The 20,608-nt window shown below is 43.9% G+C and overlaps 1 protein-coding gene across 9 annotated transcripts in view; it reads left to right on the forward strand.

Moving 5' to 3' along the window:
* cux2b (cut-like homeobox 2b) overlaps positions 1-20,608 on the forward strand; it is a 361,816-nt gene that overhangs the window by 283,436 nt on the left and 57,772 nt on the right. For all 9 annotated transcript variants that reach the window (XR_011883734.1, XR_011883735.1, XM_072248032.1 and 6 more), the window contains 4 exons: positions 9,424-9,472; positions 14,897-14,995; positions 18,385-18,576; positions 20,460-20,518. Coding sequence is in view for 7 of the 9 variants with exons in the window: in XM_072248032.1 (XP_072104133.1) it covers positions 9,424-9,472; positions 14,897-14,995; positions 18,385-18,576; positions 20,460-20,518 (399 nt within the window). In the remaining 2 variants the exon portion in view is untranslated. The remainder of the gene's footprint in view (positions 1-9,423; positions 9,473-14,896; positions 14,996-18,384; positions 18,577-20,459; positions 20,519-20,608) is intronic.

The raw sequence follows: 20,608 nt of genomic DNA on the forward strand, positions 1-20,608 counted from the left end.
CAGCTTTCTGCATCTGTACGCAATTCTATCAGTATGGATCTTTACCTTAACGTCTGACAATATAGCCTTTTATTAATGTCTTGATGTTGGACAGATTACGTGAATGATACTGTGTTGGGTGGGCATGAGATTGATAGTGGCCTGCCTTCCAGTGCAAGCTGTCCTCGGGACTGTGTTTATTAAATGACCCTGCCTCAGAAGTCAGACGCTCTCATGCTATAAAAATACATTTTGGCATTCAGTCAACATTTTTTTTCTGTAGGTTTATTTTTAAACATGAGCCGGTGAAGTCCCAAGTAGCAACTTTCTTTATTAAACCACTTATTATTTAGGTTACATCTGACACGAAATAGCATTATTGCTGAGTCTGTTATTTCAATAGTGTTGGATCATTGATGTCACTATATGTGTTCTGACCAGTGTGAAGGTTAAAAGAAGCCCATGGGGATTTAAAAAAAGATCCCAAATAATTCATTCAGTCAAAAAACTGTGGTCCCTTTTTAATTCCTTTTTTACTTTCACAATTTCGTCTTCCTCAATTTACTTTGAAAGTTTGACTCTTTTTAATTCCAATTGACATTTTATAAGCAACTCCCTGTTTGCCAAAGATGTGCAGCTGCTTTAAATAACCACCAGCAGTCCGATACAGAATGTTTACACGGACCAGAGAAGAGGAAGTGGGATGAACCCTCTTAATTGCAAAAGCCAGGATCACATGTTTCTGTAATCACATAAGTCTTTCCATGGCGAGCCTGCTGCCTTTAAACAGAGGCACAGCACGAGAGTCAGATCCCAACCCCTTCCCTCGTAAAGCCACGATGGTGCTCCGCAGCAGAACAGCCCACTGCTAGTTTTCATCTTCCCTTCATCTGGAAGCATGCCCTTCTGGCTAAAACCTCATAGTGATTAGAGTTGTAGAGAACCCCAGCACAGAAACAGGCCCTTTGGCCCATCTAGTCCATGCCGAAACCATTTGAACAGCCTACTCCCATCGACCCACACCAGGACCATAGCCCTCCATACCTCTGCTGTCCATGTACCTATCCACACTTCGCTTAAACTTTAAAATCAAACTCATGTGCACCACTAGTGCTGGCAGCTCGTTCCACACTCTCACAACCCTCGGAGTGACGAAGTTTCCCTTCATGCTCCCCTTAAACTTCTCTCCTTTCACCCTTAACCCATGACCTCTGGTTGTAGTCCCACCCAATCTCAGTGGGAAAAGCCTTCTTGCGTTTACTCTATCTATACCCCTCATAATTTTGTATATCTCTATCAAATCTCCCCTCAGTCTTCTACATTCTGAAGAATACAGTCCTAAACAATTCAATCTTTCCTTATAACTCAGGTCCTCCAGACCCAGTGACAACCTTGTGAATTTTCTCTCTACTCTTTCAACCTTGTTTGAATCTTTCCTGTAGGTAGGTGACCTGCAGGAAAATGTTGTTACTTTAGCTGCAGTTAATGAGCCCTGTGATTTACCACCTTTTGGCTGGATGTTCAGAATCATTTCTTTATGGGGTGGTTACTTCCCCAGTATCCACCGTCGAATTATGTGTTGTTAACAAACAATATATATTAGCAGTATTAATGTTATTCTTATATCAATCCAAGAGAAAATATTAATAGCAGTCTATTTAAAAATCAGCAAAAATGGAGAATTCATAAAACAGTTCACACCCAATTTTTGGGTGGCTCTCTGAGCCATTACAGAACACTAATGAATGTTACTATAGCTGAAATGGCCACTTAGAATCTGTTGTGAAGTTAATGTGCTATGCTGTACTGTGTTCACTGTTGGTATCCTAACTTAGGTGGAGATTTGCCCGTGGTTACAAAAGTTCACCAGGTTTATTCTCCGTAGTTTAATAGCCTGGGGTTCTTTTATTGAGTGAACTAAATGGATTTCGTTACTCCATTTAAATTCTTGTCAGCCTCTTAAGGTAGGGTTTGAGGGGCTGTTTTCCCATCTGGAGACCCAGGAGCCGGGGATGACTAGTCTCAAAATGGCTTAGGATTGAAATGGGAAAGGTTGTGAATCCTTGGGAATTTAAATCCCAGGATCCTGTGCATGCTCAGTCTCCGAGTGTGTTTTAAGATTTGAGACCAATGGATATTTGGATTCAAGTAGAACCAGTTGATGTGGGCTTAGAGTTGGAAAGTGAAATAGAAGGTTAACTAGATCATTTTTGAGAGGTAGGGACTGCAAAGCCTGATCTTATTCACATTATTGTAACAGTAACTACGAAAGCTACATGACTGAATGAATGCTGGCAATAGGTGTGACATACATTCAAGATTTATTGCAGTGTAATTTCCTGTGACAAATCCTATATCCGTCTAAATGATGTGCTACCCAGTTAGCATGGTCGTACATACATTTTCGGTGGAGGCCAAGAGGGAGTTGCATTGCAAGTAACAAAATGAAAACAAAAGTGGGAGAAACAAAACTTAGTTCAACGAGGACCTGATCGCCTTCGATGTGCATCTGCTGCCCATTCTATAGAGCAGGGGTAAGACTGGTGTGGTGAGCGGAGGCCGAGGAACTCAATGTACAAAACTACTTGGGCAATTTTGAGCTGTATTTTCTTTTTGCCCTCAGCAAATTACTTGTTCTAATTAAGGAGCTGATTGAAAATTAGCAGCTAAGCCTAGGACGCGACATTCTGTGCGTTATAATTAAATGTCACTTATTATTTTAATAAAATACAGTCTATTGGGATATCAGATTTAACAGAAACAACAGGTCAGTGGTGCTTTCAATAATCAGAAGTCAGTGCTGCAGCTCTGTCGCCCAATTACAGGACTGGCCAGCATATCATATTAAAAGTCTTTGCCTGGAATGTGCTGCCCGGTATGGTGGTAGAGGCAAATACATTAGAGGCTTTTAAGAGACGTTTAGATAGGCACATGGAAGATGGAGGGATACAGACATTGTGTATGTGGGAGGGATTTCCAAATTTCCCTCGGGATTAATAAAGTATATCTATCTATCTATCTATTGGGGTCTGGGGGCTTTTGATTGGCTTTTTAGCTGGTTCAGCACAACATTGTGGGCCGAGTGGCCTGTTTCTGTGCCGAACTGTTCTATGTTCTATGCTCTCTACTAGCTGGTCAACGAATAGAGGTACGTAGCAATGTATGAAGCTCTGTGGTGCTGTGACCAGGTTTGATCGGAGTACCCTGCTTGTGCAGCACAGTTGGATCAGTAGGAGGGAACTCTGTGCTTAATAATCTTTGTGTTTGACTGCTGCAATGTTTAGATCAGAACAAGAAGAAAAGGCGTTTAATATGTTGACCCCACATGCCTACAAGCGATCGCACTCAGCATGTTTTATTTCTGGTTGCGTCAGGAACATTGTAGTTTAGCTTTTGCAGGGCGAAATTAATTGGACAGAAAACTGCAGGTGCTGGAAGCACTGCCTTAAGCAGATATACTTCCAGCGCACGAGTTTCGTGTTGTAGGAGGATAGGGGTGGGAAGACTAGCAGGGGAATGAAGATGAGATCACACATTGAATGAGAGTCTGTCTTTGTAGCCTAAAGCTGGTATGTAAAACGAAAGGGAAAAAAGAAATGGTAGAAAAAAGAAGCCAATATTGAGGTGGGCGGGGGATTGTAAGAGATGTCGGGGTATGTGAACTCATCCGTTGAAAGACGACTGGAGGAAAATACAGGAAGTTTTCTGTCCTTTGAAAGTAGCTGCACTTTCACAAGGTATTAGTTTTCTGCTGCTGATGCATTTAGAAATTACTGAACAATGGAAATTGTCCAAACTTCCTGAACTAGTTTGGGTCTGGAGATTGTTCTCCTAATCCTCGAGTGGAGAGAATTAATGAGCATCTATTAACAAATGGGGCTGAAAATGCTAATGTGTGAAATTGGGCTGTAAAATAAAATATTTTAATTAACAGTTGCAGCACGGCTATAAGTAGTGTAAGCATAACTGGTGTTTTCTGTTTTTGATGTTTAGTTTTTTAACTGTTAAACTGACCAGGAGTGAACTCCCGCTTTTTGACATCCAGGGCACACAAGTCTGGCTTTCCATTGCAGAATTAAGGGGCTGGACATGCAGGGTAGCGGCAGTTTATTTCCTCAAGTTCAGGCTCACTTAAGTAGTTATGCTGAGTTCCCTGACCAAAGCTTCCACTGCTAGTTGTGGGTAGGAATTGGTGTCAGTGGTGGTCGTTCGTCATGTCCGACGATGACGGGAAACCTTGTTTGGGAGAGTTTAAAGTGGAGAAGCCGCTGAACTTGGGCAGCTCCACTCTCTCCACCTTGGAAGTCCGGCTCCATAGGTACGAACAGGCGTCACAAACTGGGATCTTCCTTGGTTGCGGTCGACGCCCGTCACACCTGCTCTACCTTGCCGAGCCCCCCCCCCCCACTCTCCGCGGAGCGTTGCAGAACCGCCTTCCTGGCGGTTGGATCTCCCAGTAGATCTCATCCGCCCAGTCCACCAGAGCCGACTTCACATGCTAGGACAGGCGTGTTCCCCATCTCATGGGGATATGAGGCCCACCTGCTGCTCTCACCTGGTTTAGCCCGCCGGTTGAAGCAGTGTACTGGGGTGTGGTTGCCGTCACGTTCAAACAGCTACTTGGAGCCACAGGTGAGAACTGAGTGTCCGTTGGGGACCAAAGGTGAGTGAATGGACGTGACAAGCCCCCTCACCAGAAGGGCTACCCCTCCCAGGACATCCCATACACCCAAAGGTTCTACTGTATGTCAGTAACTTCTTAAAAATGCAAAACAGGGTAAAATCCGAAGGATATAAAGTTAGAGCGGTAAAACTAACTTGTAAGTTTATCATAATTGAGTTTTCTGCCTTTACCATGGCGATGTGGGGGTTGGGAGAAAGGATGTTGGCTTCAAAGCTTCCATCAAAGTCAAGGTCATTCAGAATAAAAGTGGAAGCAAAGTGAGCAAAGGGGGCAGGTTCTAGTTTGGGGCTGGCCACGTGGAGGGGTTGCTGCAGGTGGTGAGAGAGGGAAGGTTTTGCCCTGATTCAGAGGCCAAGACAAAGGTCCGGAGAGCAGGATGTCTGACAGGAGGTGTGGCCTGGTGAAGGGCTCTGTTCAATGGACAAAGCTTGGGGGCAGGCGCCTGTGATGGTGGCACTCCTGAAAGATCTTGCCAGTTTCCGATTGTCCAGTAGCACCGCGTATCCTGAAGGTAGCACATGGCAAGAAAGCACCGGTTTGTTGGTTTACTTATTTATTGAGGTACAGGGCAGAGTTGGCCCTTCAACCCACGCTGCCCAGCAATCCCCTGATTTAACCCTCGCCTAGCCACAGGACTGTGGGAAGAGACCTAGAGTACCCGGAGGAAACCCACTCGGTCACAGGGAGATCGCACAAACTCCTTACATCGGCGGTGGGAATCCCGGTTTTACAGTTCTTCCAAAGGTAGATTGTCCACCCAAAATTCAACATATGTATCCAGTCTTGATTGGCACACCAAAAACCACAGGAAAGAATTGGGATCAAGGTGGAATAATGTGGAAATCAAGCAGGGTTTTAAACATCCTGGATGGTGTTGAGATTCTTATATGGTTGTTAATGTTTGCATGCAGACTGTTGCTGGTTCTATATCATCTCCCTGTGGAGGCATCTTTCAGTCTTCACCACTTTCAGCCGTGAGCTTGTGCAGTCAGAGACCGGGCAAGATACCTCAGCAGACATCCCACCCTGCAAAAACTCATTTCAGGGAGGTAGCACCATCAATTTGCGGGAGACTCCCGGAACTTCCGGGAGAGGTGGGATGTCTGCAATAGAGTAGCTCCTTAGCAGCTGGCCAGCTAGTTTAAATAACGTTAGCGATGCTAATGAACGAATGACACCTGTTAAACTCACCTCAGCACATCTTTTACAGTCTTTACCCACCATGGGCAATAGAAAAGTCACTGTTGCAAGCAGTGCAGCGAGCAACACTGTCATTATTTTTGACCCCTATTAGGCAGGGGTACCCTTTAGGGTAGTCTGGGGTGACGTTCGTTTTATAATTTTTTTTGGAGCACTCTGCCATGGTGCGTGTGCGTTCTCTCGCTCTCTCTTTCTCCCTCCCCTTCCCCCTCCCCTCCCCCTCCCCCTCCCCCTCCCCTCCTCTCCTCTCCTCCTCCCCCCTCCCCCTCCCCCTCCTCTCCTCCTCCCCCTCCCCCTCCCCCTACCCCTCCCCTCCCCTCCCTCTCCTCTCCTCTCCTCTCCTCCTCTCCCTCCTCTCCCCTCCCCTCTCCTCCTCTCCCTCCTCTCCCCTCCCCTCTCCTCCTCTCCCTCCCCTCCCCTCCCCTCCCCTCCCCTCTCCTCCTCTCCCTCCCCTCTCCCTCCCCTCTCCCTCCCTCTCTATCTATCTCTCTCTATCTATCTCTATCTATATCTATATATATATATATATATATATATATATCGATTTCCGGGATATTGTATATAATTTGCGGGCATCAGTGAGCCATTATCAATATGCGGGAGAGTCCCGGAACTTCCAGGAGAGGTGGGATGTCTGCCTCTGGAACTGACCTGAATGGATGTTGGTCTTGAGCAGGTCACTGGTTGATTACTTACTTACTGCCCGTTATGCCACTGGCGTTTAGGGCAGCAATGAAGGTCCTCCATCTCTGGTGGTGTTCTGGGCTTCCTTCATCATGTCAGTAGCTTCCTCCTGGTCAGTCACGCAAGTCCCGGGTGGAGACTCAGGAACACTGTCGCACTCAGATGTAGAAGGATTCTCTGCTGCTCTTTCCGTAACAGTTTCGTTTGACCGGCCCTGAGCTGAACCCCTTAAACCTGGAGGACTGATGGACCACTCTTAGTCTGGCCTCTACCCTTTGACCTGTTTGGCACGGGTGACCCTACCAAGAGCCAAAGTACAAAGCCCTGACTCCAGCCAATGTAGCTCTCTAAGTCATTGAGGCACGCAAGCCTCCAAACCCTACGACAAGGTTGTGGCCCTCTTTGGGGGCACTGGTTAATATTTGCACAGTAATTGCTCGTAGATCATTGGCAGCTCTTTCATCACTTTACAGTTCTGATGAAGATTCCTAAAACTAATAAGCTTCTTGGGATTTATTCACAGCAGAAAATAAACACAGCCCCAAGTCAAAAACATGAGCAGAATAGAATAACTTTTTAAAAGATTAGCACAAATCCAGTTATTTGCAAAAGATCAGGAATGTTTCTCAATTGGTTTTACCAAATGCTGTACTTGAGTTTGACATTTAGCAAATTCAGGTGAATTGATCAACTGTTTAGGAACTGTGAAATTTACACTATCAAACTAATGTGAAACAACTAATGTAGTTGGCTTGTTTAGTTAAATGTTTTTCTTACGTATGATAAATTATAGGTAGAAATAGGTTGTTAAAATCTTAAGCATACACAGAAAGCAGGCAATTTTAATTTTTATTTTAGAGATGCAGCATGGTAAGAAACCTTTATTTATTTATTTATCTATCTATCTATCTATGTATTAATTATAGAGCTACAGCACAGAATAGCCCCTTCCAGTCCTTCCAGCTGCATCGCCCAGCACTCCCCTGATTTAATCCAAGTCTAATCATGGACAATTTACAATGAGCAATTAACCTCTGACGTGGTACGTCTTTGGACTGTGAGAGGAAACTGGAGCACCCGGAGGGAAACCCACGGGGTCACGAGGAAATGTTAAAAACTCCTTACAAGCAGCGGCGGGAATTGAACCCGGAAAGCGCTGTGCTAACCACTGCCCGACTGATGAAAGAAGGTAGGCTGCGTGCAGCCCAGCGAGCCTGCGTGGCCCGATGTGACCAACTAACCTACTAACCCATACGCCTTTGAAACGTGGAAGGGAAACTGGAGCACCCAGAGGAAACCCACGCAGTCCCAGGGCGACGTGCAAACTCCTTACGGACAGTGGCGGGAATTGAACCCGCCACTTTGGCGGTCTAATAGTGTAATTGGCATTGTGAAAGAAGCAGGCAAAAGTGTAGGGTGCGGCCCTTAAATATAGCACCAGCTGCTTGCGTTGAGTAAATACCCGAAGTAGCAACTTGCCTGTTCACTGACGACGTCATTGATGCTGGCATTGACACTTTCTGTTTCTCTGTTCAAATATCAGTAATCACTTTCAGATTCTTGGGCCCCCTGGGTTTCAGTAAATATATAACCTTGACTAAAAAGGGAAACCACCTCACCTTTTAGGCTCTCTAAGTGCTGTTTTTGTTTATTGATGGTGCTCAGTCAGGGTGTGGGGTAATGTAATGGTTGGAAACGTGCGTAACTCACGACCACCAATATTCATTTGGGGTTCTCTTTAAGAGGCTGGTCTGACGTTAGATTAGATTAGGAGAACACTCAGTCCTCTTTTATTGTCATTTGGAAATGCATACGTGCATTAAGAAGTGATACAATGTTTCTCCGGAGTGATATCACAGAAAACGGGACAAACCAAAGACTAACACTGACAGAACCACATAATTATAACATATAGTTCCAGCAGTGCAAAGCAATACCATAATTTGATGAAGAACAAACCATGATGACGTAATCAGGTGAAGTTTTTTTAACGGCGCTTTTTGTTCTATGTTTGGTTGGCAGTACAGGAGCTGTTACGGTTTCTCTTAAACTTAGACGCCTCCGCCATTTTATTCGTGAGAACCTACAGGAGCAGTTTCCTTGGTTTCATTCTGGCCGAACATTTCGATAGCTCCAGGCACGGGGATCGGACATGCATTCCGTTTGGGGAAACTTTATACGGAATCAAATCTGCCAAGAGCTTGGGAATAATGGAATAGGTTTTCATGTGTAATTCAACTTGACCATCAGATAAACAGGAGAAGAAAATTGAATTGGGGGCCAATTTCCTACTTGAGTCAATTCTCTATTTGTTGTAACACCAGCTGATTTTGTATGCATGTGTCAAAGATCTATAGTAATAACAGAGATCTGAATGTCCGTGTTTTCATTTTTGTTATGATTTACAGTATGCCAGGTATCATACGTAGCTACCTGCAGCTTCATTTAACGTTGAGCAGAGTGTCATCGAAGGCAGAATACAAGTGAAACCACTGCTTTCCTCTGTTACCAATGTGACTTAATATACACTGTAACACGATTCCAGGTGCTTCAGAGCGTACTATTGATACAATTGAAATTCCCAATGGTGCATAGCACATTACGTTTTTAAATTGCAATTCTCACGAAATGTACAACAACATGCAAGTTGATTTAACCATATTAAGAATTGTTCCTCGAAACTGAACTACATTTCCTAAAAATTTCTGGTACTTCAGTGGCCCTGGCATCAGCGTTTGCCTGGCTAGCACTATTGCAAAGTGTAGCATCGTAGGTGTGAATCAACTGCGGCAGTAAGTAATGAGTTGCTATTTTGCAGCCTTTTCACATGATTGTAGGTTGTTTCCTGTCAAACTGACGTTTTGCATCTATTTTAGGGCAGATGAAGTTGGGATGATCATGACCAATTTAGAGAAAGCTAATCAGGTAAGAAACAGAATCCAGCTTGTTAGAGAAAAAAATATCAAGCATGTAAGATTCTATTTTAAAAGGAATGCGCATAAGAAATTCAAGAGATTCTGCAAATGCTGGAAATCCAAGGTAACACGCGCACGCACACACAAAATGCTGGAGGAACTCAGCAGGTCAGACAGCCCTGATGAAGGGTCTCAACCTGAAATGGGGAACGCAGAGTATGCAAGGCCCTTAGTATTATCAAGGATCCCACCCATCCATCCAGCATCCTCTTTGACTTTCTACCTTCAGGCAGGAGACTCCGATGCAGAAAGACAAGAACGGTTAGGGTGGCAATCAGTTCCTTCCCTCAGGCCATTAGGCTTCTGAACTCCCTGCTGCGTTGCATTCAAAGTGTCACTGGTTAATCTGTTCTGTACCCTACATTATTTAATTTATGCGCTTTACTTTGTTTACCTATGCGTAATTCATCTGTAGATTTTGTCTTTGCTTTCCCAAGTTATTGTATCTTAAAAACGCAAACACGAGGAAATTTGCAGATGCTGGAATTTCAAGCAACACACATAAAAATTGTTGGTGAACGCAGCAGGCCAGGCAGCATCTCTAGAGATGCTCTTCCTAGAAATGCTGCCTGGCCTGCTGTGTTCACCAGCAACTTTTATGTGTGTTATTGTGTCTTATGTGTTTTGTGGTGCTTTGCACCCTGGTTTAGAGGAACATTGTCTCATTCAATGGTATACAAGTACATACTGTAGCTAAATGACAATAACCTTGACTTGAAACGTTCCATCAATGTTGCCTGACCTGCTGAGTTCCTCCAGAGTGTTTTGTGCATGTGTGTGTGTTACTCTGCAAAATAAAATGGTATAATTTATTGATTAATTAAATCTCATGGGTATTTGCATAATGCAGCTTTATGCATTAGTTTTGCATGTTTACAGTTGCTAACTGGTGTTATAAATATCAGGGGATTGCAATGTTGTGTATTGCTGCACGACGTGGAGAAGAGCGGCAGTATTTCTGTACTGTTGGAAATGGCCCTAATGAAAATGGTGATCGGCAATTAACTTGACATGAGGTTAAGTTGCTGTTCTTATGAAATTATACCCTGCTTGTACTGAAGACCGGATTTTACCTACAACCCTAAAAGAGCAGTAGAATCCATCATAAAACTGGTCCATCTGGTGGCAAAACAACAAATCACAACCGATGGCTTTTATTTGACACACGTACATCAAAACGTGCTGTTTGCATCAGCGACCAACGCAGTCCGAGGGCGTTCTGGCAGCAGCCCACAAGTGTCTCCACGCTCCCAGTGCCAGTGTAGCATGCCCACAGCTTGACAGGCCTAACCAGTACACCTTTGGAACGCGGGAGGAAACCCACGTGGTCACGGGGAGACCATACAAATTCCTTCCAGACAGCAGCAGGAACCGAACCCCAGTGTGTGGCTGGAGCTGTAAAACTACACTACTGAGGAGATGTCTAGGATACCATGCTCGGGGGGCGGAGGGGGTGCGAAGGGAGTTTAGGGATTTGCGACCAGAAGTGTCCCACTAAGGGTAAAGAGACACCCCCTGCATAACAACCAGTCTCCCCACAGGAAGCACGTGGCTGGTGACACCGGACAGGTTTGTTTTTAGCCCTGAGGAGCTTTGGACCACATGTCTAGCATCACCATGAGCACCTTTCTTTCCCAGCAACCTGATACTTTCCAATGCTTGGGACTGAATACTCTTGAGCTGGCCAGCCTGTCAATATCACGAGTTTTCCCCGTCCATTTCAACCAATGTCCTCGTGCCCTTTAGACTGGCGTCGCTCCCATTTAAACAACGAGTCAACTTGACCAATTTCGAATAATATCTCCACCGCCATATCCCCCCTCCCCCCAGCAGTCTCCAGTCCTTAGATCGCATATACTCCTCCAATTCAGGTATTTGTTGATCCACCTCCGCTTTAAGTATGCAATCTATGGCAACCATCCCTTCAATTGTTAAGGCCCTAACTTTGAGATTCTGCTATGAAGCCTCTTGAGATGTTCCTGAATATTGAATTATGTTGCTATCAGATACTAGTGGCTACAGAGCTTTTACCATTAAAGTTGCCTTTTACTGCTCCTAATCAGACCCCACCCACCAGCTTTCCGAGCAACAGGTTATTTGTTATGGGTCCCCCCGGCCTGCAGTGTGTCATGTGGGTTCCCAGCCTGGGGTTCGTGGACCCCTTACTTAATGGTATTGGTCCATGACACAAAAAAAAAGGTGGGGAACCCTTTTTGCTGGACAGGAGGCTCCAGGAAGCTCTTCAGTCTGACTTGTAGGATGCAAGCCGTTTGTATGTAAATCCATGGAGGCTCCGTCAAATTGTCTCCCACCAGAAAACCTGCTTTTCCAGCCTCCCCCATTGATTTATCTGTCTGCCCTCCTGATGCCGTCTTTTCAACCTTCAGCAGTTTTGTTTTACATACCTGGAATGTTTGGCAGAAATATTTGAAGAAACTTTTTTAAAAAATAACTATTTCCAGCCTTTGAGATTGACCTTCAGCTCCTAGAAATTCTGGCAACCCTGATTTCACTGTGTGGCATCGCAGTGAAATCCCTTAATTTTCGACTCTGAAGTCCCCAGATATAGTCCTGCCCAGAGAGCTCACCTGGTGGTGACTGGAAGCAGAGAATACTGTCTAATATGTGTAGTGTTACTAACACAGTCCCCCACCCTGCTCTCATGACTATACCCCTTCCCCACATGAAACCACCACGGTGGGCTTCACAGCTGAACAGGTTAGAAGACAGCTGAAACGTCTCAACCCAAGCAAGGCTGCAGGACCGGATGGTGTCAGTACCAGAGTGCTCAAAGCCTGTGCCCCTCAGCTATGTGGAGTTCTTGGCCATGTATTTAACCTGAGCCTGAGGCTCCGGAGGGTTCCTGTATTGTGGAAGACGTCCTGCCTCGTCCCTGTGCCGAAGACGCCGCGCCCCAGTGGCCTCAATGACTACAGACCGGTGGCATTGACCTCCCACATCATGAAGACCCTGGAGAGACTTGTTCTGGAGCTGCTCCTGGCCTATGGTTAGGCCACACTTAGATCCCCTCCAGTTCACCTACCAGCCCCGACTAGGAGTTGAGGATGCCATCGTCTTCCTGCTGAACTGTGTCTACGTCCACCTGGACAAGCCAGCGAGCACTGTAAGGGTCATGTTTTTTGACTTCTCTAGTGCGTTCAACACCATCCGCCCTGCTGTGCTGGGGGAGAAGCTAACAGCGATGCAGGTGGATGCTTCCCTGGTGTCATGGATTCTTGATTACCTGACTGGCAGACCACAGTACGTGTGCTTGAAACACTGTGTGTCCGACAGAGTGATCAGCAGCACTGGGGCTTCACAGGGGACTGTCTTGTATCCCTTTCTCTTCACCATTTACACCTCGGACTTCAACTACTGCACAGAGTCTTGTCATCTTCAGAAGTTTTCGGATGACTCTACCATAGTTGGATGCATCAGCAAGGGAGATGAGGCTGAGTACAGGGCTATGGTAGGAAACTTTGTCACATGGTGTGAGCAGAATTATCTGCAGCTTAATGTGAAAAAGACTAAGGAGCAGGTGGTAGACCTGAGGAGAGCTAAGGTACCGGTGACCCCTGTTTCCATCCAGGGGGTCAGTGTGGACATGGTGGAGGATTACAAATACCTGGAGATACGAATTAGCAATAAACTGGACTGGTCAAAGAACACTGAGGCTGTCTACAAGAAGGGTCAGAGCCGTCTCTATTTCCTGAGGAGACTGAGGTCCTTTAACATCTTCCGGATGATGCTGAGGACGTTCTACGAGTCTGTAGTGGCCAGTGCGATCATGTTTGCTGTTGTGTGCTGGGGCAGCAGGCTGAGGGTGGCAGACACCAACAGAATCAACAAACTGATTCGTAAGGCCAGTGATGTTGTGGGGATGGAACTGGACTCTCTGACGGTGGTGTCTGAAAAGAGGATACTATCTAAGTTGCATGCCATCTTGGTCAATGTCTCCCATCCACTACATAATGTACTGGGTGGGCACAGGAGTACATTCAGCCAGAGACTCATTCCACCGAGATGCAGCACAGAGCGTCATAGGAAGTCATTCCTGCCTGTGGCCATCAAACTTTACAACTCCTCCCTTGGAGGGTCAGACACGCTGAGCCAATAGGCTGGTCCTGGACTTATTTCATAATTTACTGGCATAATTTAGATATTACTATTTAACTATTTATGGTTCTATTACTATTTATTATTTATGGAGCAACTGCAACCAATTTCCCCCGGGATTAATAAAGTATGACTATGACTATGTACTCCAAGATCACCAAATCTCAGTGGATCCTGAGAACCTCTGTATGGCTTCCAGTTGCATTATTTTGATTTGCTGAGATTGCTAAAGCTTTACTTTTGTGCGGGTGGGCCCGCAGCGAGAGACGCTCTTATAGTAAAAGTATGCAGCATTAATACTAATGGTTGCAACATAGCAATTAGTAAGCAGAACTGTGACTGAAGTAGAACTTTAATTGAACGTCTTCAAAGAACCGGTAACTGTTCTGAAGAGCTTGGGAGCTGGTGATTAAATCTCATCTGCATTCTTAGTAGTTAGGAATAATCAAGGCTTCGGGCCTACTCTGGGTTGCTCCAGGGTTCGGATCAGAGTACTCAATTTTCGGTTAGGATTGTCCGCTTCAATTGTTTGCATGATTTGTATTTTTCTTCTTTCTCTTGCGTGTCGGATGTTGATCTTTTTTCCTCTTGTTTAATTGGGTTCTTTCGGGTTTCTTGCTTTGTGTACCTATGGGCAAAAAAAAATCTCAAGCTTGTATAACTTATATATTCTTTGATAATAAATGTACTTTGAACTTTAAATAATCCAGTTGGATAACTTTCTCTGAGATGTAACATTTACGTGTTCCCAATTAAGTAAAATATGTGAACGCACATTGATAAAATACTTTAGTTGAATTCTTGATTTCCACATTGAACCAAATTGAATAACTTTGCTCATTTACATTTATCATGATATTGCAGAGCAGTATCTTCTATTTGATGGATGGTAGTGTGAATTTTTATCTAATTGTCACTTACTAAATGATAAATGTTTGCAATACAATGTACAAGCTTGTGCTTTGGTTTTGATCTTTCAAGTACCCCGAACCCTCAGCTGGTACTCCACCTTAATGCGTATAATTAGCGCATCAAGAGAGGCATTTGAGCTTCTATTTGAACTTTCCTAAAGTATAAAATCCAATAGTTCAAAGCCCACTGCAAATTATGTACTAGATGGTTGTTTTCAGTTCTGGTCCAGAATTAATTTATAACTGAGGCCAATAAGCAAGCAGAATAAACACAAAAATGAGAAGTGAAGAATCACAGACAAACTGTGATGTTGGAATTCAGTTTTTAACATCTTTGTCTGTTTTAGAGGGCTGAAGCTGCTCAGAGGGAAGTGGAGAGTCTCCGGGAACAGTCTGTGAATTGCTCCATTCATTTGGCCTGTCGTTCTCCACGGATTGGTGCAGTGGTAAGGATCTGAGAGCGAAAGAGAATTATTGGTGACTAGCAGCCTGTGTGGATTCAGAGCACACGAAGACGCTGCCCGACTGCCCAACTTGAGGAAATAAATTTTTGAAAAGCACAAAAGGCCAAAGTAAAATTTATTATCACCACATGCAACCAGGGATTCTTTTTCCTGCAGGCATACTTAGCAAATCTACAAAACAGTAGCTGTAAACTGGATCAATGGACAACAAACTGTGCGAATACAAATATAAATACATAGCATGAAATAATGAGGGCAGGAAATAACAAGATAAAGAGCCCTTAAAATTAGACCATCAGTTGTGGGAACACCAGAAATAGAATGGGTGTAGTTATCTTCTTTTGTTCAAGAGCCTGGTAGTTGAGGGGTAGCAACTGTTCTTGAGCTTCATGGTGCGAGTCCCGGGGCTCCTGTACCTTCTACCTGATGGCAGCAGCGAGAAAAGAGCATGGCCTGGGTGGTGAGGATCTTTGATGGTGGATTGCTGCTTATCTCCAGCAACGTTCCCTGTAGATGTGCTCAATGGTTGGGAGGGCTTTCAGAGTGTCTTGTGGTAGAACTGATAATTAAACTTTAAAGCAGTGGGATACTTGAATACTGAATGAAAGAGAATTTTAGCTCACTGAAAGAGGCAGGTACTTGTTGGAGTGTCATGTGAGGTCGTGAGTCCTTGGAGTAGGTATACTCCAGGAGTCAATTATTCCTCGCACATACATTGGAAGTTTAGCTTCAGAAAAATAAAACTATTCTAAACAAAACTGTGTAAAGAATCTATAATACAGTACAATACTGCTTACAAAAATTTTAAAAGAGTGTCCGGGGGGTGGGGGGCGCGAGGTGTGGTTTGAAGTATACAGCTTGCACAACAACTCAGCCTACTGCCGAAATCTTCAAACCCTACGAGCAGATAAATGGCAGATTTAGAAATCTTCAAACCCTACGGGCAGGTAAGTCGCAGATTTAGGGCTTCCACCCTTGTGGGAGGAAGCGGCCGATGTAGGAAATCACCGTGGGTCAGCAGTAAAGATGGAAATCCAGAAATCACTTAAGAAACAATTAGCTGACAAAATGGGGAGTGGGGAGGGGGGCAACTGTAGGAAGCACGGATAAAACTGGATGACCTTGGTCATGCTGTCTCAGGCTTGATCTTGTAGGCCAGTTCTGTTCTTCCAGATAATCTGTTTGATGGTAGATGTCAGAAGCTGGAACATGTTATCTGATATATCTGATTTGAGTTAAATAATGTGATTTGAAACACAATAGTAACTTTTTTCTTTTGTTGAGTCTTTGAACTTCCCATGTGTTTAAGGCTTTACAGCTGGATTTTTTTCTCTCTATCACGTATCATTGCTTTTTTTGTGATGTTTGCAAGATGTTGTTCTAAATTTAAATGCTTGGTATTTTTGGGGCATTTTTGTATCAGCACCAAAGCTTTATCAAAACATTTACAGAGAAATGGAAAACTGGCGTGGTGCAGCTCATGGAAAGGAAATGCACACGATAGTGGTTAAGCTCTCCATTATCACAGATCCACAAAGTGGGCTGTCTTTTAAAAGCTGAGGCAATAATATGGTGCTTTGACTTTAAGTTACTTGCCAGTGGTATTTTTTTCAAGACTAAATATCCGACTGAAAACCAATGCAACTCTGCACATGTGCTGTAAGTAGACTGCTTTATTGGGATTCATCATCAGGCCAAAAGAGGAAAAAGTGTGAGTAACATGTTCAATTCAATTCGCTTTATTTTCCATGAGGAACTTTGTGCAGTGGTAAGGGCTACATCACAGAACTTAAGATACACAACACCACACTGCATATATAGTTAAACACGATAAAATACTCACAATGGATAATAAATACTAGAAATTAATGCAGGGAATTTAAAATACAAATACACATACTAAAACTGACTCTTTTTACTGTCAAAGGTGCTGTGCATACTATATATTCAAAATACTTTATACTTTATTGTCGCCAAACAATTGGTACTAGAACGTACAATCATCACAGCGATATTTGATTCTGCGCTTCCCGCTCCCTGGGTTACAAATATTAAAAATATTAAAAACAGTAAAAATTAGTAAATATTAAAAATTTAAATTATAAATCATAAATAGAAAATAGAAAAATGGAAAGTAAGATAGTGCAAAAAAACCGAGAGGCAGGTCCGGATATTTGGAGGGTACTTAGGGTACGGCCCAGATCTGGGTCAGGATCCGTTCAGCAGTCTTATCGCAGTTGGAAAGAAGCTGGAAATTGGGGGTTGAGAAGGTGGATGGAGGAAGGCACAAAACTGGATAAGGCTCTTCTGGTGCTGATGGGCAGGGACCTGTAACAGCGTTCAGATGGCAAGAGAGTGTAGTATACGTGAAGTGTATGTGTAATGTTGTACTGTTCGTTGATGTCCTTTATTGTCCATCTCTTATGGATGCTGCTGAGAGATTCTTGTTCCTGGCCAATGATCTTGCTGCTTATTCTGACAACTCTGTTGGGTGGGCTGAGATTGACAGTGCTCATTGCCCCGAACCATGCAGTGAGGTTGTAGGTTAATACTGAGTCAAAGTAGTATTTATAAAATGTCCGGAGAATCGATGGCCGGGCCTGAAGTTTTTGCATCTTCCTAAGGAAAAATAGCCATTAAAATTCCAGTTAGCATGGCCCTGTAACTAAGCTGATTTTAGTTACAGTATAAACTCTAAAACATCATGTTTGCAATATAGACTGTGGTATCAGATTGGTATCAATGACCACATTTCATTCACATCAAAGCATCCTGTGGAATAAAAGCCAAAGCTGACTCTCAATAAACGAAGCCTTTTTCTCTGGTGCTGAATAACCTAACACAATGCATTTCTGTTTGCTTTAACAATTAAATTCTTTGACTGGTGTTTCTAAACTTAACCCTGACATTCAATAAACCCACTACGTTGTTTCTTCATTAATTTCACTTACTTAAAAATCCAATTTTTTTTCTCTATAAACTTGCATTGTATAAGTATTCACCTTCATAGTAGTGGAATTAAACTTTGAGAAACAAAAACACGAGGAAGTCTGTAGACGCTGGACCGGAAATCCAAAGCAACACGCACAAAATGCTGGAGGAACTCAGCAGCTCAGGCAGCATTTTCGGAAATGAATAAACATTCGATGTTTCAGGCCGGGGCCTTTCTTTAGGACCCAAAATGATGGGGGGAAGGCACCAGGGTAAAAGAGTGCAGGGAGGGGAAGGAGGCTAGCTGGAAGGTGATCTGTGAGGCCGGGTGGGTAGGAAAGATGTGTAAAGTTACTTCTAGTTTGGATCTGCAATTTTCCAATGAAGTCTGAGGAAACGACTGTGTAAGGTGCTAAAGGATTCTCTCTTTTCCTATCCAGGATCAAGCAAATGTTTTGATGTGCCCTGGTTCGAGACTGGAAACAGCCTTGGTTGCTAAAGACCGAGAGATCATCCGACTGCTGAAAGAGATTCAACACCTCCAGACCGCATTCCATGAGCTCCAGGAGAGCTCGGCCAATCAGATTGCAGAGTTGGAGCAGCAGCTAGCTCTGAAAACTGAAGCTGTGGAGGTGATGGATTGACAAGTGGAAACCATTGTATCTTCTGACACAGTTCTCTAACATAAATGAAGTTCTCAATCAGGGGTTCCCAACCTGTGGTCTACGGACCCCCTCGGTTAATGGTAGGGGTCCATAGTGCAGAAAAAGGTTGGGAACCCCTGTTCTCAAAGAATGGCTGGAAAATATCTGCTCTTGTGAACGGCATCACTGGCTGCTGTGAACCAGTGGGAAGCACCGTAGCGTAGTGGTTAGCACCATGATTTACAGTACAGGCGAAGCAGGTTCAATCCCCACTGCTGCCTGTAAGGAGTTTGTACATTCTCCCTGTGACCGCGTGGGTTCCCCCCCCACAGTCCAATGGCCCTCTGGTTGGTAGGTTAACTGGTCATCGTAAATTGTCCCATCATTAGGTTAGGATTAAATCGGGGGACCGCTGGGTGGCGTGGCTCGAAGGCTAATTGGCTGGTAGGTTACTTGTTAGGTTAGTTGGCCATTGTAAATTGTCTCGTGATTAGGCTAGGATTAAGTCAGGGGATTTCGGCTTGGCTTGTAGGTTAACTGGTCATTGTAAATTGTTCCATGATTAGGCTATGATTAAATCAGGGGATTGCTGGGTGGTGTGACTCAAAGGGCTGGAAGGGCTTACTCCGTGCTATATCTCAATCAATCAATAAGAAAATAAATTCGGTTGTTTTGTTTCCGTCTGAATGAACATCACCAGTGTATTTCCAGGACACGCAAGCAGTTGTTGAATGTGATGGACCTTGTCTTTTGAGTTACCTCAGTGTTACTAATATATCCTGTATCATTTGAATCCATGAAACATAACATTGCAGTTTTTATTATTTATATATTTTAATACTTGAATCAATTGCAAGAAAATCTTAATTTCATGTGGTCTAATCTCATGAGGAATTGGGCTGGACTTGTTTGGCTTTCAGCCTCACAAGGGTAAGGAGAGAGGTATTGTGAAATTGTAAATTTTGCTTTGAAATAGCTGTTCCTATTAAATCTAGCAAAACACGGAAGTGTTTACAGTTATCTGTACTTGAAATAAACCAACAGAATAAGTAGCTGCTAAGATGGCACAGTGTGACGTAATACTATCTCGTGAGAGGTGCTGACGACAAGCCTACCAAGCCTGGGAAGGAAACAATGGGGGCAGCAAAGTCATTATAATGGAGTAAAATGCAAATTGTGGTTGGTCTTCATGAAAGACTTTAATTGGTTAGGTGCTCAGAGACTATTTCCTTAGACTAGCAAGTGATGGGGCATATTTACAGAGTAAGGACCTGGCCAAGTACAGGCTTATCTCAAAGATTCATGAACCTATGGAACTCTTTCTGGAAGGCTTGCAGATGCTCAGGCGCTGAATCTCAAGGCCAAGGTTAACTTGGGTTTGTGTCTCGGGAATAAAGGGAAAAGAGGGAGGGAGAAAATTGGACTTGCAGGGGACAAGAGGAAGTGGAGCAGGAGTTGGTGGGTGTGTGTCATTGGTGGGATTTGATATCATTTTATTTTGCAGTGTGGCCAAGGGCCAGGAGGCTTAGTAGATCTTTTCCCCTCTTTCAAACCCAGAAACCATGACTTCACAGGATGAAAGGGAAGGCTCAAGGGGTCATAAAGACGTCTTGTAGTTCTTTTATTTCTGTCAACCACCATCCCGCAACTCACTGAAGGGTTCTCCATCTCTATCAACATAATTTTTCTATAACCCTTTGTCTCATGTATCCTGTTCAGTTGATTGTTACGGTCAAGAAGCTCTTTTGCCACCTTCACCTTTCTACCCATATTGTCACCTTAGCTTCCTTATGACTTCCAAAGGTTTGTAGCGTGTGTTGAATGTTACCTACTGTATAACTTTTTAACCGCTACTCTCTCCTTTTCTCCAGAAGTTAGAAAAGAAATTGTGTGCACAATTAGAACATGAAGAACGCAAAACCGAGTCAAGGTAAGTGCTTTCATAGCGGCGTGCTGTCCTCAAAGTTAATTAGAACCGAGACAGTAAGGTTTTGAATATTCCAGCAGAAATAATATTCCA

Source organism: Mobula birostris, chromosome 31 (genome assembly GCF_030028105.1).
Source record: "Mobula birostris isolate sMobBir1 chromosome 31, sMobBir1.hap1, whole genome shotgun sequence".
In the NCBI taxonomy this organism is placed as follows: Eukaryota; Metazoa; Chordata; class Chondrichthyes; order Myliobatiformes; family Myliobatidae; genus Mobula; species Mobula birostris.